Raw genomic sequence first — 25,117 nt, 5'->3', positions numbered from 1 at the left:
CACCCAGACTGCCCCCCACAGAACCTTCTTACCCCCATCTGGATACCCGCACACTAAGTCGCTCTGCACCTGGATCCTGCTGCCGGGCTGAGCCTCCCTGCCCACATCTGGTGTCCCTGGCGCAAAAGGGGCAGGGCCCCAGGGTGTTTCTGTGGCAGGCATGGCCTTTGTTCTGTGTCAGGGTCAGGTTCAGCCTCACTGGGCGTTGGAAAGGCTGCAGGGTGATCTCCCACCTCCATGCAGCCAGTGGCCTGTGCTCCCCACTGCCATGGTGGAGCTTCCACATTTATTTATTGTAAAAAAAAAATCAGAATTTTAAAATATTATGCACAGAATTTGATGCAGAATTCTCTCAGGAATATGGGGCGCTGTACAGCTGTGATGGTGGGACTGTGAAGGGGGTGCTGGACAGTAGGGGATCTGTGGGTGAGGGAGCTGGGCAGGGGGTATGGTGTGCAGGGTGCTGTGCAGTTGTGGTGGGAGGTCAGCAAGAAGGGTCTCTAGGCAGGAGGTGCTGGGCATAGGGATCTGTGGGGGAAGTCTCTGGGTGAGGGGGCGCTGGCATAAGGGCAGGGCACTGGGCAGGGGGCAGTGTGGAAGGGGCACGCTGGCAGCACAGGGCTGGGCGGGCCAGTGTGCATCTAGCAGTTGTGGGTTTGTAAACAGTGCCCTTGTGCTGGGCTGAGTGGGGCTGCTCCCGCTGCGCTGCGCCTCATTGCCCCCAACCGGCCCCTCACTCTGCGGACCGCCTCCCATCACATGCCCTATTTCCCCAATGGGGGGCCCACAAATATGTTTGGTGCCGGGCCCACAAAAAGTTAATCCGGCCCTAACTTGAACAGCCATGGAAGAGGCTTTAAAGTGTGATTCTACCATGTAATATGGCAGCTGGGGTTCCATATTCCCTGGGTGTCACTGATTTCCGGGTCAGAGCATCCCCGTTTGCCAATCAAACTATGTTTTTTCCTACAGCCAGCTGTGCAAACTCAGCTAGGATCTGAGAGTCAAGCTGGGCTCTCTCTATCTTGGCCATCAGTAGTGACAGGGAAGATTGGGTAGGCCATATTACGTTCACTACCTTCAGTTTATGCCCTCAGTGACGTCAGTGTTAACCCACTTGGCCTTCCTCAAGTGTCACTGGAGGACTAATTTGGCCTGCAAACCCTTGCTTATGGCGATGATGCAAAACATGGAGAGGACCCAGCTTGACTTTCCAATCCCAGCTGGCTGTTTTCAAACCATACTTTTAAATGTCACCTGAGCAGATCTGAACTTGAAACCAGTGCCACATGGTGAATACAGAACTCTATGGTGTCATTTATACAAGGTCATTTTTTAACATAGCACCCGAGTAAAACAATAATATACAGTTATATAGCTCCCTCCATCAGAGAAGCTCAAAGTAGGTCAATAGTGTATTATTATCTTCATTTTACAGATGGGAAAACCACTGCATGGAAAATTTAAGTGACTTGTTAATGTTCACATAAAGTATCAATGGCAGAATTGGGTATAGAATGCAAGTCTTCTAATGCCCTGTCTCTTGCTCTAACCATTTAACCACACTGCTATGCTTTCAATAAGAGAGTTACATAACATTACCCATCACCCCTGTTCAGCAATAGGCATCCTCATTAACCATGGTTTTATTCATGTAGATCTATCAGATGATTTCACAAGGAAAGAAAATATTATATTTTGAAAAATAAACAGTAAAGATAGAACTTAGAGCCAAATCCAAACCTATTGGTGTAAATCTGGAGTAATGCTCATTCAAGACAAAGGAGTTACTCCAACTTTATACCATTATACCAGAATCTGGCACATGGTATTTAGCATGACATTATAAAACACACGTGAACCCGAGGGGAAAGCGTGTCAATTCATGTATCTAAAAGCAACACAGACTGCAGCTAATTAAGTAACTGGTGTGTGTTTGCCAATAGATTTTGTATGTCAATAGTGGAGAGCAAGGAAATTAAATAGTGAAGGAAATTCTGCATTACGATTTTATCCAAACTCAGTAGAGTGCTTCTTGTATTGAGCCCTTTGGGCAAGAATAAAATAGTGGGGTGAAACTTCATTTACACTTAATTAATATGTTACACAGCGGGAGGCCCATTCAGAGCCCTGCTTGGTACCTGATACGAGAGTCCTTGAATAGGTTTCTCATTAACAGCTAAAATGACGTCTCCGACTTCAATCTCTCCATTCTCTTCAGCTGGCTGCCCTGGAAACAGTCTTTTGATCCTCACAATCTCTCCTCCGAGGTGTTCGCAAGCCTCTCTTTCCATCTGCAGAAAACTGAAGCCGAGGCCTCCGGAGTTCTTCGTCAGCTTGACTTCAAACGTATTATCTGTTCAAAGGGGGGGACAGGAACCTGAGCGTGCTCCACAGCGCACGCATCCCATAAAGTGCCGTTCAGCTCTGAAAAGTGCCTATATAAAAACGATGCCCTCTGCCTCAGCAGATCTGCTCCTGGTTTGCAGCAGAGGCAGCCTGCTGTCAATAATGACCAAAATAACATTTGTATTCCTTTCAACTCCTGTGAGCTCTGTAGTGTTGACTCAGTTCAGAGGGTCTGAGCTGCATTCGGTTCCACCATGTGCATCTCCAGGTATAGTAAACCCTAACTGTGTATGCCCACTCATTGAGAGGAACATTGCCTTGGGGCAGATGAGGACAGAATCTGCACCTGGTCTGGGCTCCCTGTAAATACTTGGCAGACACCAGAAGTGATTTATAGTATATTTACTGAGCCTAATTCAGATGTCACTCGCACCAGCATCAGTCAGGAGTAAGGGGGGGCGACTAGAGTAAATCTAGGGTCGTGCAGAGCAGAATCAGACCTGTTGTTTTCTTCCAGGCTAGACAGAGGAACATGCCCTTCTCCCAGACATATAGGGCTAAATCCTGGCTTTTGTCTCAAGAGGGGTGCTGGGAAGGAGGTGAAGGAGCTGGAGGGTGGGGGCACCCTGCAGACTGAGTGCTTCTGGGGGAACTGAGAGGGGGACCTGCTAGACCGGGGTGGACAAACTACGGCCCGTGGGCTGGATCCGGCCCGCGAGCTGTTTTAAGTCGGCCCACGAGCTTCCGCTGGTGCGCCGGATCGGGGCCGCACCATGTGGCTCGGCCCCGCTCTGGTGCTCCAGCTGGGGCGCCGGGTCTGGGCTGCACCACCTGGCTCCTGGAAGCCGTGGCATGGCCCTGCTCCGAAGGTCAGGGGCCGCTCAACGCCTAGGAGCTGGAGAAGGGACATGCCACTGCTTCCGGGAGCCGCTTGAGGTAAGCGCCGCTCGGAGCCTGCACCCCTAAGCCTCTCCCCACGCCCCAACCCCCTGCCCCAGCCCTGATCCCCCTCCCACTCTCCAAACCCCTCAATCCCAGCATGGAGCACCCTCCTACACCCCAAACTGCTCATCCCCAGCCCTACCCCAGAGCCCACACCCCCAACCAGAGCCCTCACCCCCTCCCACACCCCAGCCCCAATTTTGTGAGCATTCATGGTCCACCATACAATTTCTATTCCCCGATGTGGCCCTCAGGCCAAAAAGCTTGCCAACCCCCGTGCTAGATCATCAAAGAAGGGCAGTCTCTTTAGCTCTGGTTTCCTGGCAGGGTAAGTGCATCATAGGCCACACCCCTGCCCCAGGCACTCCTCCTTTAGCAAGAGTGACATGGCCACTCTTTCCTCGTGCTCATGGCAGTGTCTGGCTGCCCCTGGCATGAGGATGCGGTGGAGGAGGAGAAAGGGGCTGATTGCCCCATCCTGACTGGTGCACCCCTGCAAAGGGAACCATTATTCATCCCTTGATCAATTAACTGTGCATATGTAGCGCTTCAGCCAGGGGATAAAGCAAAAAGTGCCACTCACAATACCTGCCAGGCCTGATTTTGCTCTTGCGTATACCAGGAGTCACTCTACTACTGACCTCAGTAGGGTTACACTGGTGTAAATTAGCTGGTGTATCTGAGTTGCAACCCAAAATGCTTCAGAAATAACAAATTCATTTAAAATCATGGCACTATCATCACCTGTTATGCTTCTATTTATTCAATATGTAGTTACACTGTATAATCCGCAGGAAATATTCTGGCATATCTTTTTGTGACCAGTGCAAATATCATATGATCTTCCATTCACTTCTTACAGAACGGAATGAGTAAGTGGGAGGAAGACACCCCGAGTGCCTTTATCATCGCTCACCATCTGTTGCAAAGGAGTAGCCGTTGGGACCGGCTGACAAGGGCGTTGCCAAGGAAACGATCACAGATTTCTCCTCCATTCTGTCTTTAGCAGCTGGACACGGCTCTGCAGATTTGTGACGTCCCCTTTCTAGAAGCAGCCTGACAACCTAGCAAGATGATGGACAAGTTCCCCTGACACTCTGCATAGTCAGCATCGGCTTTTCATTTCTCTCCAACCAACAGAGCAGAAAATAAATGTTCCGGGGCCCAGTTCTGCCACCCAGACTCACATGAAGTAGCCCCTTGCTCCATCATTGAGATCTCCCCTTCTACAAACCTGGCCAGATTTCTTCAGGCATTCCACAGCCTGCTTGTGCGTGATGCCACAGAGGCTGATCCCGTCCACCTCCAGCAGCCGATCACCTGAGGCAGACAACAATCAGGGCAAGTCGCTTTGGCGTTTTAATCTAACAGGAATGAGCTACTAGCACTTTGCCAATTGTGACTGATCTTGGTGAGTTAGGCTTTACAACTGTATACCGTTACTGCTGTGTTTGCAGTATTTCCTAGATAGCCCTTGTAATGAGAGACCCTTCAGATTATGCACTGATGTGATCTAGTTACCAAATGCAACACTGAAAGATGTTCACGAGTGGAGTCACTGAACATATATTTGAGAACCACTGGTCAGATGTGTGGTTACGTAGAGTTCCCTAATCTGCAAAAGGACACCAGTTATTGCCAGTGTGAGCTACAGGGACTGCATATTCTGAATCCCAGACAGCTGGAAGTTAATAGTTGTCTTCCCCTCCAACTTGTAACTGTTAACACATTTCAAAGACCCCTAGAGAGAACGCAGAGCCAAACGTTTAATTCTGCAGCGCAGAATTGTACTGTCAAATGTCCTACCTTTTTTTATTTGTCCATCCTTATCAGCTGGTCCTCTGGGGATAACTGACTTCACGTATATTCCACCATCACGCACGCTAGTGTTGATCCCACCCTGCAAATATTCACCCACCATTTACATTAGTGCCTTAGCATGATTTTCTCCTCCCTTGGTAAAATCAAAGCCATATTTTGATGTGTTGCCAAGCAAATTCTGAACAGAGTTTTTCAGAAATCAACAATGGCTTCAGAAATTACATATTTTTTAAATGGGGGTGGGGTGGACTGGAAAAAGATACTACTCCCCCACTTTGTACCTCATTTGTAACATGCTCCTCAAAGCAACAGCCATGTCTTATTCTCTCTGTAAAGCACTGTGCAGATCAATAAGGCTACACACAATTATTTAATCATATTCATTCATAAACACCTCCCCATGCCATTGGGAATGTGGTTACTTACATCTCAAAGCCTGCTAACAGCCCCAACTCCATAAATCTGTGCAATGCACTCAATGGCTATTAATGTTTCAGAGGAGATATAAAAACAAGGTTGTGACTCCTGACCACTTGGAGCCATTCACAATCCTACAGCACTTTCCCCAAGAATAGAAATGTTAGTCCCCAGGCCTTGGGCAAATTCCAAATTCACTTAATTCCATTCTGCCAAACCGCATCCCCAGGCAATTTCAAGTGGACAAGACTGGACGCCTTTCTGGAAGATATACTTTAGCCACAAGTTATTGGGCTCACTAAGTATCGAAGCCATAGGATGGGATTCTCTGGCTTGTGTTATACATAGGTCAGACTGGATGATCGCAGCAGTGGCGGATTAGCCACTGAGTCAACAGGGCCCATACCCAGGGACCCCAGCCAACTGGGGCACCCCCACGACCTGACCCGCTCTGCCCACCCGGTGCTCCTGCCGGGGAGCAGGGTGGGGGCGTTCCTGCCAGGGAGTGGGGTAAGCCTCCGCATCCCGACCCCACTCCCCGACAGGAGTGCCAGGCAGGGGGTGGGTCTAACCCCAATCCCATTTTGCCCATCAGGAGTGCTGGGAGGAGGGGAGGAGACTGCAGGCAGAAGGGGTGGGGAAGGGCCTCCACTTGCTCTGGCCCAGGGCCCCACAAACCCCTAATCTGCCTCTGCATCACAGTGGTCCCTTCTGGCCTTAAACTCTATGAAATCTATGACACACTATTAAATGGCTGTTGCTTTCCACCCCAGTGGCAACTGCTTTCAGTGGCGGGTGAAGTGATCCTGGATCTATAGGGACGATCGATTAATTCCCCTGATGCAGTAGGGGGTGTTATCGCCCAGTGAAATAACATGCAGCATTGCCATTTCTGCCCACTCTGGCACCTCTGAACTAGGGAAGGAAACATTACGTTCCCGCTGAGACCCCATGGTAGCCCCACTAGTAGACGCTGTCTAGGGAATACACCTCTATCTCGATATAACACTGTCCTCGGGAGCCAAAAAATCTTACCACGTTATAGGTGAAACCGTGTTATATCAAACTTGCTTTGATCCGCCGGAGTGCACAGCCCCATGTTATATCGGGTCGAGTTATATCGGGGTAGAGGTGTACTCTGAATTGGTGCATTTCCCAGATGCATTGGCCAGGCCCCTCCCTGGCATACCCTGACACTTTCAAGTCTCCAGCTGCATTAGGGTTTCAGGGTGCTTATGCTGCTGTGACCTTTATCCAGGCTGACTTTCTGCCACTGCAGCTCCTCAGCCTGGGTTCTTATGGTGAGAATTGGGATGACTAGAACCCATGGTTTATAATCACTTCATCAAGCACTGGGATCTCAGGCTGAAATTCGTGTGCTGGGTATCACTATCAGTTCATCTTCCTTTAGAGCCACACTTTGCCATGTGTACCGAGTAATGTCACAGGGTTAAGGATGCATTGTAAGATCAACAATTATACTTGCAGTCACACTGATTCCAAAAGTCCCGTCTTCTTTAACCAACTCCACAGAATAGATTTCATCTGAATTGCTTTCGGCAGATGGTGGAAAGTGAGAGGAGTTGGCTTCCTGTCTCAAAATATAAACACTAATGAGACTGTTACACGGGAGATCAAGAAAAATATTCCAGCAGAAATAAAGGGCTCAATCATGCTCTCATTTACGCCAGTGTAAATCCAGAGTAACACCACTTATATCCACAGCATTCCTCCAAATTTACACCAGCGTCACTCACAGAAGAATGTGGCTCAAAACATAAGCTGCGGACAGATGGGGAGGTCAGTCAAGGCTAGACCCATAAGATTTTCTGTCTGGTTTTCTAGAACTGGTTGAAATTTTCTGCAAAAACGTCTATCAAAATCTTGATATTTTCACAGAAAAAATAGGGGAAAAAAACCCAACAATGCAACCTTTTCCCCCAATTTTTGACCAGCTCTAGACTTGGCCAATATTTCCCAGTTTCAAAATTTTGACAAACAAAATCAGAAGATTTTTAAGCAAAATTTTCCCTTAATATTTCCCCCTCATTTTTTGACCCAGGGCCAACGGGAAGAAAGCACAAGGTGTGCATAGGTTTTACAGGGATCCCCTGTGTCAGATATATGCACAAGAGTGCACTGAGGGGTGGCATGTGAGGTGTCTGCTGAGAGCCAGTAGCCCACTGGTCATCGTAATCATTGCAAAATGTATGTGTGGGTAATATTTAAGGAGTTATGTATCTATAATGAAAATATGTTCTCAAGGTCTTGAAGTTAAGGCAGGTCACCAGGAGGTGACGTACCTTGGAAATGTTCCTTTCAGACAGGAGGTAACAGACACCTGTCTCTCTGCCTGTCCACTTGTGTATTGTATGCCTCATAATGTATGCCTATTTGCATACTGAGCAAGTGATGAAATGAGAGATTGTGAAATTGACAAGATGACACAAACAGCAGCGGGTGTCCTATTTATGAATAAAGACAAAGGATTGTTCTTGTATATCTTGGAGTGTAAGGAATCACACTGAGTCCTTCACCTAGGAGGCAAGCCGACAGCATGTCTATCTCCTGAAAGGGGGGTCACAGCCAAACCTGGCTCTAAAACGCTGCAAGGATTTTGGGTGAACAATACTCTATCAGACATGAGAATATCTTGTTAATTAAATCTAGGCTCTAGAACGTGTGTTATGATTTTGGTTTATATGTAACCATTTGTTTCTAATACGTCTACTTGCTATTACTTGAATCTCCGTGCTTTGTTAAAGAAACTTATACTTGATTTCACTATAAACATATATAAGTTCTGCGTGTTAAGTGGAGCGGTGATCTGAGGTGGAACTGGTAACCTGGGGTGTATTGTTCCTTTGGAAGCAGCAAATCTGCAAATATTGTGAGTGTGCAGTGGACCTGGGGTTGGACACTTCAGGGAGCTGCTCGGCAGGCTAGAGCACTGGAGTGTGCTTATCGCTAACCTGCAGAGTAACAGCAGGGCCTGTGAGGTCTAGAGAGGAGTGCTTGTGTTGCCTGTGGCCGGTGAAGTCAGGGATCTGACCCATGGCAGGCAAAGACAGGGCTTCCTCATGCTAAGGACAAGTGGTAGCGAGGTGCCTCACAACTCTGGGTACCCCTGGGAAGCGTCATAGTAGGACAAGAAGGAATCAGCTTCGTTTGCACAAGAAAAATTTAGGTTACGTGTTAGGAAAACTTCCTAACTATAAGGCTTGCTAAGCACTGGCACAGGTCACCTAAGGAAGTTGTGGAATCACTAACATCAGAGGTTATTAAGAACAAGTTAGAAAAACACCTGTCAGAGATGATCTAGGTTTACTTAATCCTGCCTTTGTGCAGGGGGATGGATCCTTCCACTAAAATTTCTATGAATCTTTATTTGACATAGTGTCACAGCTGAGCAATATCAAAACTGTGGTTACCTCCATATCCAGGCTGTCAACTGAAAGAACAGGAATCTTGGGACCCAATTTTGGTGCTAAATTCCAAGAAAGAACCTTCTTGAGTTCATCTGTATTTATGTCTACTTCTTTGGAAGGTGCTGTATGACAGTCTTGAATCCTTTTTCTTCCACTGTCTGCACAAGAGATCTCAGACCCACTAGTGCTGTTTTTTCTTGACAAATTCTTCTCCTCATTCAGTCCTTCTTCAGATATGTCTATGAAACCAGACCAAAAACAAACATTGCCAACTGCAAAAATCTGGAGAGAAAGATATTATTATGTATTGGCACAGGAGGCGTAGATAACTTCAAAAGTGGCTTGGTCCTGAAATCTCAACGAGATCTACAAAACAAGCCAAGTTTGAGTAATATTGATACAGCCATTGTGGAGATAAGCATTTCTGCTTAGAAAATGTGCGGCAAGTGTATTCATTTCACCCTTGCAGGACTCAAAAATTTCAGAGAATATTTTGCTGAAACTTTAAATAGAATAAACCTTGTCCTTGCACTAAAATGGAGCATGGAAACTTTTAGTACAAAAAGAACTTTAAAGAAACTATTAGCTCCTGAAAGGGGCAAGAGTGGATGGGATTTATGAAGGAAATCACATTTCAGTCTTAATTATTTTGATTGATAATGCAACTGCTTTAACAATCTATAAACATTTCTTACCCGTATCATCTTTTTTGATACAACCAATCACTATTTATTAAATACTGTAGTTTCTGAAGCTAAGCACCTATTCTTAACCAATGCAGATATCAGAACATCTTTAGGATTTTATGATTTTACATGTCCAAAATGTCGTTATTGTTGGGTTTTTTCCCCACTTTTGAGTGAACTGATTGCTGGTCTGACAGCCCCGGGGACTGAATCTCCTTATAGCCACAGAACAGGTAAAGCACACAGCCAGTAGCAACTGTGTAAGCTTTACAACAGTACCCTTCCAATGTGCCTCAATACGGCCCTAGAGGGAGCACCAAGAGTGGATTAAGAGAGGAACTTTCTCCTCATCTCTATTCAGGCTCTTATACTGTGCCCTTCAACTTGGCATATGAGCTCCTGAGTACCTGGACGCTGGGATCCAGGCCTGATACAGCAGTTACTCTATGAGACATCAAGACCCTATGGGAATGCTGAGAGAGAAAGATCCATTAGATGGAGGAGGGCCAAAGAGGATGAGTCAGAGAGCTGGAGGATGAATTTTAAGGTATCTATGGGGGGACTGATGTTTTCTGGGAATGCAAAGTATGGTGCATCTGGGCCCTGGTTAGTTTTAATCTGCCGTTTGTAACCATCTCTATGAGCCCAGACTCAATGGCACATTCGTTTCTTGGCCACTTGCGAGGGGCGGTTTGCGAGGTGTACACCCGCTGACTAAGAACTGGACAGTGGGGTCAATCCTGAGTCCATAGAAGTCAACAGCCAAGTTCCCACTGACTCTTGTGGTGCTGGCTCAGGTCCTTAGAGCATCAGCTCATTTCACAATGACTGCTGGACAGCTGTCCAGGGTATCTACTTGCGGTCACATGCACTCACTACCGACCTGGGCTGAATTATAACCTGCAGTTTAGAGGCAAAAGCCTCCAAAGGTATCCCATTACCAGTGCCCTGAGCCAACCACTCCCATGGCCCATAAAACCATTCACCTCCCAAGCCCTATTGTACCTTTGGGTTGAGAGATGATCAGTTCCACGTCATCAGGAGAATTCTGTATAATTTTAACCGCAGTATTAAAAGAAACACCCTCGAGGCTAACATTATTCACGGAGATGAGTCGTCCCCCTAAGAACAGGATTAAAACAAAACACATCAGGACGGGGGAAAATAAGGCCAGATCAGTCCATTTTAAACCATGAAAGCATTTGAATTCTAATTAAAAACTGGGGATGGTGACCTGGTTTGATATGCCCCGCTCTGTCTGCAGGTCCCCCGGGGATAACTGATGCGATAAATATTCCGAGGTCTAATTTCCCCACATTTTCTCCTCCAATAATTACAAAACCTGCAAAAATGAGATAGCATGAGAAGTTGGAAAAGCTGGTGTTAGAAAAATGAACCTTAGGAGAACAAAAGCATCTTTTCCATTGCCATAAGTTATCTACATACTCTGGGGAATGGAGCTCTTTGATTTTGCCTCATCGAGGCCCTGATTCGTGAAGCACTTCAGTTTGCATTTAACTTTAAGTATGCACTTCTTTTTTTTTCATAGATTCATATATTCTAAGGCCAGAAGGGACCACTGTGATCATCCGGTCTGATCACCTGTATAACACAGGCCAGAGAACTGCCCCAAAATCATTCCTAGAACAGATCTTTTAGAAAAACAGCCAATCTCGATTTAAAATTTGTCAGTGATGGACATTGTTCCGATGGTTAATTACTCTCACCGTTAAAAACATACACCTTATTTCCAGTCTGAATTTGTCTAGCTTCAATTTCTAGCTGTTGACTCGTGTTAGACCTTTCTCTGTTAGATTGAAGAGCTGATTATTAAATATTTGTTCCCCACTGGACACAGCAGTTCCAGTAGCAGTTGAACCAGTGCAAAATACAGAGGTAAAATAATGTCTCGTCTCCTACTCAAGATTCCCCTGTTTATGCATCCCAGGATTGCATTAGCCCTTTTGGCCACAGCGTCACGCTGGGAGCTCATGTTCAGCTGATTATCCACCATAACCCTCAAATCTTTTTCAGAATCAATGCTTCCGAGGAAAGAGTCCCCCCACCTAGTTTGAGTATGGCCAATATTCGTTGTCCCTAGTGGTACACCTTTACATTTAGCTGTATTAAAACGCACAGTATTTGCTTGCATCCAGTTTACTAAGTGATCCAAATCGCTCTGTATCACTGACCTGTCCTCTTCATATTCACCACTCCCTCAATTTTTGTGTCATCTGCAAACTTTATTAGTGACGATTTTATGTTTTCTTCTATGTCATTGATAAAGATGTTAAATAGCTTAGGGCCAAGAACCAATCCCTGGGGGACCCCACTGGAAACAGTCCCGTTCGATGACGATTCCCCATTTACAGTTACATTTTGAGACCTATCAGTTAGCTAGTGTTTAATCCACTTAATGTCTGCCATGTTAATTTGATATCGTTCTAGTTGTTTAATCAAAATGTCTGGCAGTACCAAGTCAAATACCTTACAGAAATCTATGTATATTACATCAACTCTATTATCTTTATCAATCAAACTTATGACCCACTGACTTTAGCGCAAGTGCTTAGGTGCCCTTCCTGAATAGGGGTGCTTTCCTGAATCAGGGCCCTGAAGAGCCATGCTCCCAAATCATAGAAGCCAGTGTTTCCCAAACCCATCAGTGGGTTGCAGGAAAAGTCCAGGTGGTTGTGCCTCCCTGGAGGTGTTCATCCTTCCCCCGTGCTCTCACTGCCCCTGCGCAGCAAGCAGCAGCATGGGGAATGGGATCCGGGCAGCAGCAGCCCAGAGGAAGCACCTCCAGGACATGCGCAGGATGGGGACAGATTACTGACTGCTGGCCCACTGGCTCCATCCATTTCCTCAGCGCTACTGCTGCTTCCTGGACCCAGCTCTCACTTCCTCTAGGCAGCAGCATGGGGAGTGGGAGCAGGGCCACCAAAGAAGCAGACGGAGCCAACAAGCAGCCAGTCAGCAGCCTGGTAGTGATTGCAGCCCCTTGGTACAGCTGGGAGTAAAACCCAGATCTCCTGAGTCCCAGACCACACAGCTGTGCTGTCTGGATCCAGACCAGACCTTTCACAAGATTCAAGTTTGTTTGGATCCAGGCTTTAGTTTTGGGCTTAGCTCTAAATAATAATTCTGTATACTCTAAGAACTCCCCACATGGGTTGTCAGCTGGTTTTGAACCCAGAACTTTCAGTACAGATCTCTGACATTTAAGACTTCAAAGAGTAACTGTGTTAGCTGTCTGCAGTAGCAGGCTGCTATCCTCTAGTGAGCCAATAACTAATAGTGGATGCAGCACACACTTTGCCAGTGTGTTACATAATATAATATTAAGGTTGTATAGTCGGGCATTTAAAAGTCAGATAATACCCGAGTTAAGGTTGTATAATCACTATGCAGCTAAGTAAGCTATTTATATAACTTCACAGTGCATGCAATCATGTCATATGTTGGCATAAAATGCTAAACAAAACAAAACCTAAAAAAAAAAAAATCACATTTCCTAGGTGACAGATGTCTGTCCAGAACCTAGCGCTTTTGGTTCTACACCCAATGCCTACCCTATTAGGCCACCACAAACTTCTGCGCGTTGACTACACCTGCTGAAAAACTGGCTAATAATGATGCTTTGCCATTTTCAACCTGTGGACCTCAAAGTGCTATGCAACCGTTGGCAGTCACATGGGATCAGCAAGATCAAGGAAGCTACTGACTTGCCCAATTTCACATGGCAAATACCTTTGGATAGAGACAAATTGACGACATTTCTGTAACTGCTGATACTCAGTCTGGGAACAGCTTATCCTGTTTGCCAGATTTATTTTTCTAAATAGATGTCTAAATACTGTATTGAAAAGAAAGAAAGAAAGAAAGAAAGAAAGAAAGAAAGAAAGAAAGAAAGAAAGAAAGAAAGAAAGAAAGAAAGAAAGAAAGAAAGAAAGAAAGAAAGAAAGTAAATCTAAAGGCCTATATACATGGTCGGACAGTCCTGGTAACAAACATACCATTCATGCCCCTTACTCACCAAAGCCATTTTTAGGATCTCGTTTTAAGGTGACACAAATGATTTCTCTTTCTAATCCAGCCAGCGCATTCTCTCTTTGGTTGATTGGGGAACTTGGGGCTGCAGAAACAAACAGCTGGAATAAATTGACAAGTGCAGACAAGGGGAGGACACTTACATTCTTTGACCATTCAGGTGTTTAGGAGTTAAGACGCTTTCCTCTTAATTTCAACATCATTATTCCTTTTTTTACATGAATATGCTGGATTTGAGAGGTGCTAGATGGAGAGCCCTGGAGACTGGCATCCTGTATGTAGCTACAGAACGGGTAAGCACTACAGTGCAAGCTTCCCCCACAATGTCCCACCTATACATATTTCCCCTCACTTGGAGGGACCACTTCTATTTAGATGGTCAGGGACCATCTTTTTGTTCTGTGTTAATACAGCACAAGAGGGTCCCAGTCCATGACTGGGGCTACTAGGCGCTACTGTAAAACACCTGGAAATGTACCGTGCCTTGCACAGTGGGGGCCTGGTCCATGACTGGTGCTATGATAATATAAAGAATAAATAGCAGTAAGGGGGCGGGGCCAGGCTGGGATCTTTAAAGGAGTTTATGGGAATTAGGTATCCAAATCCCACTACGCCTAAGGCCTGGGGTCATAAAAGGCATTTAGCTTTTGCTGCGCTCAGCATTGCAACACCTAGCAGATTTAGCAGCCGAAGTACCATCGACTATCAATGGGATTTTGGCTGCCATCCTTGTTGAAAATGAGATTTCGGCTCCTAAATCAGTTAGGCATTGCCAGGCATTGCCAACGCCAAAGCGCTTTCTCAAATCAGGGCCTTCATCTCCATGCCCTTCCTGCTGGCTGAGGAGGCAGGTGCTGTTATGGGATCCAAACAGCACCAGTCGTGGCGATGGCTTTTTGGTTGGGGTCATACCATGTCACTTACTGCAATGCGGACATTGAAAATGTGGCTCTGCTCTGAAAAGGGGCTGTGTAAAAATGACATCTTCATCTTCATCAGATCACCCCCGGCATGTCTGAGAGTCAGAGCTGCTGACTTCAGTGCCTAACATTGGTTTCTATGGCTTTTTACTCCTGCAGTGCCAGCACAGGCATAGAAGGAGGAGCTGTGTTCTCTGCCGCCTCATGCATCAACTACAGAATTGTTATTATATTTCCATTGGAAGGCCAAATTCCGCCCTTACTGACACCTGCGCTGCTTCATGTCAGGCATTTAGATACAACTAAGCAACCTCACTGAAGACAATGGGGCATCACTGGAGGAATAGCTTGGCCTGCCAGGTCCTTATTACTAGTGTCAAGGCAGGGGGAATAAAGAACCCAGCTTGAGTCGCTGAGCCCAGGGTTAGTTTGCAGGCCTGAGTGTGAGAACAACAATCTTTTACATTGTAAAGTGAGTACATCTGATCTACCATCATTGAGACATGATGAACCTGGAGCCCCATGGTGCCAGTTGTTATGTTTCCTTTTCAGATCACTGCTGCACTCTGAGTGCGTCACAGACTAGCATACTCACTGCTGGCTGTATTCGGTGTTGAATGGATAGAGAGATAGTCATAACTCTGTCGTTTTTCATTCAAACTAATGTGTACTTCTGACTGGGACAATCCAGAGTGGGAGCTAGGGGCAACAAAGGAGACTGACATTAATGTAACAAATCGACAACAGCACTCTCCATCTTCAAAAAACTTTCCAAAGCAGGTCAGAGCCAAGATGGGAACAGAGCAATTCCTGGATCCGTACATATGCTCAGGCCACTAGATCTCCTTATCAGAGAAGGCTGGGCTTAGTCTGGCTGGCATTAGCTTTCAATTGATATCCACTACTCGACCGTTCATTAAAGGACTGCTATGGGGTGTCTACCCCACACAAGCCCTGAGCGGGTTAATGTCGGCCCGAAGGAGCCAGTTAACCATAGACGCTGCACCTGGAGGGGAACCAGGAATTGCTAAGCATGAATGGCAGGTAAAGCCCAGCTCGGGGAGGAGCTGGGCTAGGAGTGTAAAGACAGGAAGTGAAAGCAGGAAGGAGGGCTGCAGTCACTCCCTAGAGGGAAAGGGAGCTGGCCAGGGACAAGGAGAAGATCCAGGGGGAGAGTAAACGCTGGGTTCCTGCCCTGGACTGGGGAGTCCAATGAAAGGCCAAGAAGGGGAGCAGAGGACGCTCCCAGAGATAGGCAAGGAGATAGACAGGTGGGGTAGAAGGGGTCTGGGGAAACAGCAACAGGTTCTGAGACTGAGCAGACCTGGATTGCTACACATATGGTCCCTGGGCTGGAACCCTTAGTAGCAGGCAGGGCTGGGTTCCCCTACCAGCCACTGGGAAAGTGGTACTGGACCTGGAGTCAGAATGGAAGACTGCCTGAAACGGCAGATGGCCAGCTTGTCTAGTGGGACTCTAGTACCCTGAAATGGGGGGACTCTATAGTGATCCTCTCTCTTCTGAGGCTTTGTTCTACTTCATAGCACTTCAGATGGCATTCAAATCTCTTAAAGGCCTCAGGAGCCCTGTGCAGCTACAGCAACCACCCACACATTGGTGCATGTAGTAATGTCAATGAAAGGAGACGCTCTCATTCTGTTTTCTGTGTACTGCACCTTTAAACATAGAATCATAGAAGGACGGGAAGGGACTGAGTCCCCGGCACTGAGCCAGGACTAAGTATTATCATTCTAGACCATCCCTGACAGGTATTTCTCTGACTTATTCTTAAAAACCTCTAATGACAGAGATTCCACAACCTCCCTAGGTATTTTGTTTCAGAGCTTAACTACCTGACAGTTAAGAAGTTTTTCCTAAGGTCCAAACTAAACCTCCCTTGCTGAAATTTAAGCTCATTGCTTCTTGTCCTGTCCTCAGTGGATCAGGAGAACAATTTATCACACTCCTCTTTATAACAACATTTTACTTATTTGAAGACTGTATGTCCCCACTCCGCCTTCTCTTCTTCAGACTAAACACCCTGCCCTTGTGCATTCAGGCCAAATGCTACCTGTCACAGAGGAGACACACACACACTGTGCTTTCTCGTGAAGACTTCACTTTTGTTCTTTCTTTTCTTCATTGTTTCCCTTAATCCAAAATTAATGGCATTCAGTCCGAAAGTAAATGAGTTGCTCTTTATGTCTGGAAACGAACGTGACACCAGTTCTGACTCAAGTTCTTACTTGTTAGATTGTTTGCTCTTGGTCTTCCTCTGTGTATGTACAGCACCTAACCCAATAGAGAACCTATCCTGATGGGTGCGGCCTTTGGGCGTGAACACAATACAAATATTAACGAAGGGTACAGGCTAGCTCTGAAACAAGGGACCTGAAAGAAGTCTGCAGTGACCTGAAACAAACTAGTTAATTTCAGCCCAAATGGCAGCAAAGCCTAGGGACATTGTTATTATGACTAGACCATGTGGTGTAGAGCAGGAAACTGGTGCTAAACAAATAAGTCCCCTGCCCATGGTACAAGTTGGTAGAGAAGAGGACAGCACAGAAGCAAAGTGGTGGGTGGTCACTATAGGTGGAATGCCTCACAAGTTAACATCTGAAGGGAGAGGATGCACTTTGGTGGAAGCATATTGTGAAGTGGGGTTGTATGACACTACAGAAAAGGCCAAGTAACTTTAACCACACAAGTCCAGACAGAGTTCCCACCGTGCTCCATATAGAGATCTCTCTCTTTGCCTTTATTAACTTAATTAACAATAAAATATAAACCTAAGTTTTCTCCTAAATTTGGCTGTTTTCTAGGGTTTCTCACTACAGGACCTCTTCTGTGTCTGCCCCTAGTCCCCTCTGGCTCAGAGATTTTCAAACCTTTATATGCTCCAAGATTGGAGCTAATAGGACCCTCTCGGTCTGACATCAGAGTAAATCAGCAAAAGTAACACTGCACCTCCATGCAGGATCCTAGAATCTGACACTCTGTCAGACAAAGGTTTTAGGTAATAATCACAAGCCCAGTTGTTGACCAACATCTGCTTTTTAGTCCCATTCAGAGGAAAAGGCCAATTTAAACTCACCTGCCTAGATTGCTTTTGTCCCCGATCCCATTGTTGGTTTCCACACTGAGGTTATCGCAAGACTTGCTCATCATCCCAGCAGACATGTGCTCCAGGTTGGACCCATACAGCACATTTTCTGAGCAGGACAGTCTATGAATCAGGGCAAGATGTTCGTGCTGAGTTGCATAAGCAGAATTTGATTTGACTATTTCCATAAACTTGCTGTCCTCTGAGGGAGAAGGGCAAATGAGAAAATGATAAATCTACTGACTTTCTTCCAGCCTTTTATGTTCAGAACTGCTTTCTGTCTAGCCTTTTCAACATGCCAGCCTTACAAAAAGCCTGACATTATATATAGTTGTTTTGATATTCCTAAAACTATCGAGAGGCTGGAGTGTGAGAAAGGATTTTCAAGCATATTCTATTATATCACAGGAGGTATTGTGTTTTTCATTTGGATTTGGCTTTCATTCATGTGAACTTTGCTGCAAATTCAGTCTCCACTAAGGAAGATGCAGTGTGCAGCCCCATTAAACCTGAATGCATCTCTGAAATGGACATTTAAAAAATCTGTCAATGGAACTGGAAGGTTCTGTCTGCAGAGGTCTGGAGCAGCTATGATCAGCTGATGCTCACCTGTGTCATGGGCCACTAGCCCAACACATGTGAATCTGAGGAGACATGCTCCCACAACATCAGAGAGGGATCAGGGAGCTGGTCCTCAGTCCTGCACACTCTGTACTAGTGAAGAAGGGATTATTTTGGTGGCAGTGAACGACATCTAACTTTGCACCTCTAAGTGAAACCACCAATTCCTTATTGATAGGCAGATTTGGGATCTGCAGCACTGGAGAGCGGTCAGAGAAGAGTCATAAGAATGATTGAAAGATTAGAAAACATTCCTTATTATAGTGATAGACTGAAGGAACTCTAGCTTAATAAAGAGATGGTTAAGGGGTGACTTGATCACAGTCTAAGTATCTACATCGGGAACAACCATTGGATAATGAGCTCTTCAATTTAACAGAGAAAGGTCTGAAACACTCCAATGGCTGGAAGCTGAAGTTAGGCAAATTCAGACTGGAAATCAGGTGTCAATTTTTAACAGTGAGGTTAATTAACCATTGGAACAACTTACCAAGAATTGCAGTGGATTCTCCATCACTGGCAATTATTAAATCAAGACTGGATATTTTTTCCTAAAAGCTCTGCGCTAGGAATTATTGTGGGACAGTTCTCTGGCCTGTGTTAGGCAGGAGGTCAGACTAGATGGTCCCAGTGGTCCCTTCTGCCATGGGAATTATATTAATCTATTTACATCCCTGCCTCCAGGCCCAAGGAAAGTCTGGGTATAAGTTAAAGCTGACGGAGTCAATATTAATTTATTCAGGTTCCCTCTCAATGAGCTGGAATACCCCTTAAAGTGGACTTGGGGGCAGCTGATAGTTAAGGACACACCTAGAAGTACAACAGAAACCCTGCTGCCATGATGATGCGGGTTGCAAGTTGGAGGGCTGGAAATCAATATGGCTGCACATTCCCCACTCCCTCCCCTGTTTGACCCTGATCTCCAGTGCCTCTCCCTACTAGACATTTTTATAGCCCTCTGGAATGTTGATTTTTAGTTTCATTACACCTAGACTGCCCGTTTCCTCAGTGGGTTTGATCAGAGGCATTTGTTAAGAGGCGTTGAAAGGGTTAACTGTCCATCTTCGCAGCAAAGCCTGAGAGTTGCCATAGTGATGGCTGAGTGGGGAGCTGCATTAAGATCTGCAGAAAATGTGGCGGATGCATCTGAGCCAGGCAGCAGTAAAAGGAGAGCTCTCCTAGCCACTCGCGTGGAAGGGATTCTGCCTTGCTGGGGAAAGACCTGCGCTGGGTTGCAAAGAGGGTCTAATTCTGAACAAGGGTCACTGCTGCCTGCTTCAAAGAACCAATCCATCCAGGAGGACCCACAAGGAAAAGCTAACTCTGCACTCAGGATCCACTGCCCCAGCCCATCAGGCTAATCGCTTGCAAAAGACTGAACAGTCTGTGATTTGAAACGCTTGTAATCAGGGCTTGCATTATAATTTTCCTGCCTCCTAATTAATTTTGCTCCCTCATATCTTGAATGTAATCATGTTCATTACAGAATATTGCTGCTCAACAAGCCTGATGGTTCAATCTCAGGTCTCATTTGTACACTGCAGATCACAGCTTCCTGGCATTAAATCAGAAATAAAAGGAACCTTAAGACACAGGGGGTTCCATGGACATAAGTAGGGCCCTACCAAATTCAGGGTCCATTTTGGTCAATTTCACAGTCACAGGATTTTAAAAATATAAATTTCATGATTTCAGCTATTTAGATCTGAAATTTCACAGTGTTGTAATTGTAGGGGTCCTGACGCAAAAAGGAGGTGTGTGGGGGGGTGGTGTCACAAGGATATTGTCGGTGGGGTTGCGGCACTGCTACCCTTACTTCTGTGCTGTTGCTGGCGAAGTGCTGCCAATAGCCGCTGCTCTCCAGCCACCCGGCTGTGAAGGCTGCGCAGAAGTAAGGATGGCAATATCACAACACCCCTAAAATAACCTTCTGACCCCCCCGCAACTCCTTTTTGGGTCAGGACCCCCAATTTGAGAAACACTGGTCTCCTCTCCCTCTCCCCCCATGAAATCTGCATCGTATAGGGTAAAAGCACACAAAAGACCAAATTTCACAGGGGAGATCAGATTTCACAGTCCGTGATGCATTTTTCATGGCCAAGAATTTTCTAGGGGCCTAGACATAAGCCTCCTTTCTGCTACTTTCTAACACCTCTGCAGAGCGATTTCCTGTTAATTAAGTTTTTCAACAAGAACTTTGTCTCCTATGAAAGAATTTTGGAAATAAACTGATTAAGATATTAACCATTCTATGCCCACGATATAACCTCATTGCCCAGCATGCAACACTTCCACTCGAGAGGGGGGCAGTCTGACCTAATGGCTAGCAAACTCGTATGAGAGTCAGGGTTCCTAGCTCTGCCACTGACTCACAGGGCCAAATCTGCAGCTTGCAGAAACTGGCATAACTCCATTGAAGTCAGTGGGCCAGATCCTCAGCTGTGAATCGGTGTAGCTCCACTGAAATCAATAGAGGTATGTGAAACCTTGGCCAAGTTATTTCCCTCTCGTCTCTGCCTCAGTTTCCCCATATATTACATTTACCCACCTTTGCAGAATACTTTGAGAGCTGTGGATGCAGAGTGCTATATAACAATCATAACATCATAGAAATGTCAGGCAGGAAGGGACCTGAGAAGTCATCAGGTCCAACCCCCTGCGCCGAGACTGGACCAAATAAACCTCACTTTTGGTCCTCACTCAGGCAAAAACTCCTAATGGACTAAATTCAGCCCTTGCACAAGTAGGCACAACAGCCATTGACTGCAATGGAACATGTCTCTGCTTGCACCAGGGCTAGATCTGATCTGTTGTCCTTAAAATTCCCAGCAGGGTTCCTGCAGCTAAGTATAATAAAGCTTTATTTCATACTAACCTAGTTTTATGGCACACGTCACCAAAGCACCTCCCAGATGTTAATTCAGTCTCACAGCCCCCAACCCCTGTGAGGTCAGGAAACATTACAGAGGGACAATTGAGTCAGAGTGAGATGAACTGATTGCACAAGGCCCATGGGAAGTTTGTGGTGGAGCCAAATGGCAAACCCAGATCTTCTGATTCCCAGCTCAGTGCCTACCCAGCCAGCATCTCTCCTCTCCTTGAGTTTCCTCCATTCCTTACCAAATCTGCCCTTGCCTATTCCCCGTGTGACAGACAGTATCTAAGACACTCACCAGCTGAAGCTTGCTGAAGCTGCCTGGAATGCATCTGGGCATTAAATTTGTGCTGGGCAGAGCAGAGGTCCAGTATATATTTACAAGTCTTTGCCGTGTCGGTGACGAACGTGTGTTTTTTGCCACTGAAGTTGCTTTCGATCATGAACTTTCTTCTCTAAAGGAAATAAAAATGCACCTTTCAGTTTATATTCCACCCAGGACATTACCCAGGGGAATGCAAAGCTTCCCGATAGAATCATATTAGTTTGTCCAGGTATATATCTGGCCTGGGTGTATGCTCTGTAAGTGCAATGAACTCCTTCCACAACTCTGATATGGGTGAGTGGGGTGTCACTCATTTGCATTTGGGTCCTATCCTGACATCCATTGAAATCAGTGGGACTTCTGACATGGACTTCAGTGGCAGCAGGATCAGTAGGCATGAGAAAACTTGGACCTAAGAATGATGACATTTTAGCCAGTCGGACTGCAGACTGCAAATGCATTAAAGGGGCAAGCAGCCTAGTGGTGGGAAGGGAGTGGATGGCTGAGTGGTGATTGGCTGATACACTTCTAATGTCAGAATGCCATGGCGGGGTGGGGGGTGGTATTGCAGTCCCACAACACTGTTCATAGCACATCAGCATATAGAGAGGCGGGGGGACGGGGGACGGACACAGAGAGGGATCTGAGAGAGGAAGGGACAATTGCCACAGTGGCCCAGTACAGTAGCAGAGGGGTCAAAAAAAGGGAAAGGTGGACAGGAGACGGGAGAGAGAAATGGATATGGGTTAGAGCAGCAGGCTACCAGCTGTCTGATAGAATCCCTCTGCTATGGCCCACGCTGAGGGCTATGCTAGAGCCATGTGAATAGCTGATTGTTCAGTTTGGTGGCGGAATCAAAAAAGTAAAAAAAAATTAATTTGGGGTCAAATGAAATATTTTGTTTCTTTTCTGGGGGTGGGGGGCATTAACACATTTTCACATGGTTTTATAGGATGTTTTTCTCCAAGATCTGGCCTTGGAATCTATGAAAACTGGGGGAAATTCCAAAACAAAATATTCTGACATTTTCCCCCCAAAAAACTTTCCCTCCCTACCCCGACTGAAATCGGCTCAAATTTGTGAACTGTTTTGGTTGACCTCAATATGCATTTTTGTCCAAAAAGGGTTTTGCATGAAAAAATGTTCCCCCGGTCTAGGTTATGCAGTCTTACAGGGGGTGAACATCAGCCCCTAGCAGTGGGTCAGAACTCAAGATCCAACCATCACTGAGCATTGGGATGCTCAGAACCCCACAGCTGGATCCCAATGTTTTTTGAACTGGGTCAAAAATAGGCATGTCTTGTGCATAATGATTCTGAGCCTGGCTCTGAAGTAGATGTTTGTATTTACCAAAGGAACAGATCGAGGGGGAGTAACCCAGAGTGGAGGGGTAGGGGATCAGTGGGATCACACTCACGTGAGCTGAAATCCTCTCCATTTCCCTCCATTGAAATCTTAAACTGGCAATTCTGGTGTGGTTTTTCATCTCGTACACAATGATGCCCTTGGCACAGATTCCCAGAACGGTGTCCCCTCCGGCTGCCTTCTTCTCTTGGGACACCCGATGGAACAGCACCCCATATTCCGGGAGTTGCTGAGTCACCTTTGCAGAGAGGGAGAGGGGTGCACTTACTCAGCGTTATGTGCAATGAATGCTAAATATCACACAGAGCCCAGTGCTGCGATCCCAGGATGTGAGCAGAAAGGAGCAAACCCAGGGGGAACCAAGGCAGACGACGTGGAGGGGAGATGGGGAGCAGTGGCTCCCTTGCGTGCTCCCACTCTCTTTAAGCCTTGGAAACCCATTCAAAATTCTCATCCCAGCTCTCTCACTGACTCACCATTTGATCTAGGGGATGTCAGGTCACCTCTCCCTGCCTCAATTTCCCATCTGTAAAATGGCCATAACCCTTCCCCTCCTGCCTCACAGGGGAGGCTGTGAGGACTCGTTACTTGTCCGTACAGTGCTCTGACAATTACAATGGATGCATGTACTCAGTATCACTGCTACTTAGACACAGTGCAGATTCCTGAGTAGAAGTCTGCTCGGGGGTTAATGTCGCTCCACGAACATTCAGTTTTGTTCCTTCCCACCTTCTTCTCTGGGCCTTTATTCCCATGATCAGACCAAAACAATACAAAATGCAGTAAACACACCGATAGTGCTAAAACTGCTAAGAGATTGATATCAGGAGTCAAGGCTGCCCCGGCACTATGTGATAGTGGAATTTGCTTTATGCATCGTAAAGAACCTCTGGAAATCTTAGCGTCAAGGAAAAAACAGCTCTCTGCCTTCAATAATCTCACTCGGAGCTACTGCCCCATGGGTCGTCTTTTTTTTTTTTTTTTTAATATACATTACAAGCTACTGACTCACCTGGAAGCTTCAGCTCTGGGGCTCTCTAAATTGTAATTAAAGTGCAGGCCAAGCCTGACAGCAGCTTTGGGGAGGGGAATTTGGTTCCCACCAGGACTCCACCAAATTCCAGAGCCGTTGTTCAGCCCCATGCCCTTCCTGCACAAGGCTCAGCTCCAGGGGAGCGGGAGCAGTGCTTCAAAGAGCCAGCACTGCAGCCGGGGGGACCAGCACTGCCCCTGCCCCGGAGCTGAGTATGTAGGCTGGAGTAGAGTAGGAGAAGCACCCAATTGTCCCCTTATTCTACAACCCCTCACCCCAACATCTCTACACCTCCTCACCCTGCCACAACATGTTCAACAATTATCCTGTGACTCAAATCTTACAATCCCTTGCAAAGGGCTGGTGGAATATGGCAAGCCACAGTGTGATTTTTCATCCATTTTGTGAGTTGTAGGCCAAAGCAAGGCTGAGAACTTGTGGTCTAGTCCATTCTCCGGCAGGCCAATCCAGCCTCTTAGCCCAAGCTTCTCAAAAGATTTTGGGAGACCAACATGAGTCACTTTAAAGGGGCCTGGTTTTCAGAACGTGCTCAGCGTCTGTCCTTTGAGAATCAGGACCGTTTACGGTGAGTCAAACTGGGCACACAAAATCTGAGGCCTTCAAAACCAATAGCTAAATCTTGGCCTTAGTCTTTAAATCCCGTTTCATATTTGGAGGAAGAATTTGCATGTCCTTGCTTTATGCACTAGGGTGACCAGATGTCCCAATTTTATAGGGACAGTCCCGATTTTGGGGTCTTTTTCTTATATAGGATCCTATTATCCCCCACTCCCTGTCCCAATTTTTCACACTTGCTGTCTGGTCACCCTATTATGCACTAACTTTCTCACCAAGTATATGGCATGTTGGTGACACTTTATACAGACATCGTCATTGAAACACAGACTAACAAAGCTATTTTTCTTCACTGGATTTTCTATGCATGATGGGATGGTCATTAATCACCACCAAGAAAACTAATACCATGAGAATCAACAAACAACAAGAAACACCAGGAATACTTTCTGCAGCTAATGGAGAAGAGGTCTGATAATTCACGTATCTTGGCAGCACTGTAAGTACAACAGGTGGAACAAACGAAGACATAAAGCCGAAACAGCGAAAGCCAGACATGCCTTTGTAACTCTAAAGCTGACCTGGAGAAACAGAAATCTTGCCCTC

The 25,117-nt window shown here is 46.2% G+C and overlaps 1 protein-coding gene across 1 annotated transcript in view; it reads right to left on the bottom strand.

Annotated features, from left to right (window-relative positions):
* The window catches only part of FRMPD2 (FERM and PDZ domain containing 2), a 90,328-nt gene that overhangs the window by 34,243 nt on the left and 30,968 nt on the right, over positions 1-25,117 (bottom strand). The window contains exons 11-23 of the mRNA XM_065408212.1: positions 22,955-23,140; positions 21,511-21,667; positions 17,708-17,918; positions 15,209-15,312; positions 13,680-13,778; positions 10,878-10,985; positions 10,649-10,765; positions 8,961-8,980; positions 7,016-7,120; positions 5,098-5,191; positions 4,526-4,611; positions 4,201-4,355; positions 2,142-2,349 (exon numbers count right to left, since the gene is read on the bottom strand). Coding sequence (XP_065264284.1) covers positions 2,142-2,349; positions 4,201-4,355; positions 4,526-4,611; positions 5,098-5,191; positions 7,016-7,120; positions 8,961-8,980; positions 10,649-10,765; positions 10,878-10,985; positions 13,680-13,778; positions 15,209-15,312; positions 17,708-17,918; positions 21,511-21,667; positions 22,955-23,140 — 1,650 coding nt within the window. The remainder of the gene's footprint in view (positions 1-2,141; positions 2,350-4,200; positions 4,356-4,525; positions 4,612-5,097; positions 5,192-7,015; positions 7,121-8,960; positions 8,981-10,648; positions 10,766-10,877; positions 10,986-13,679; positions 13,779-15,208; positions 15,313-17,707; positions 17,919-21,510; positions 21,668-22,954; positions 23,141-25,117) is intronic.

This window comes from Emys orbicularis, chromosome 7 (genome assembly GCF_028017835.1).
Source record: "Emys orbicularis isolate rEmyOrb1 chromosome 7, rEmyOrb1.hap1, whole genome shotgun sequence".
Taxonomy (NCBI): domain Eukaryota; kingdom Metazoa; phylum Chordata; order Testudines; family Emydidae; genus Emys; species Emys orbicularis.
The sequence above is the reverse complement of the archived record's forward strand: the minus strand, read 5'-3'. Positions and strand labels throughout refer to the sequence as shown.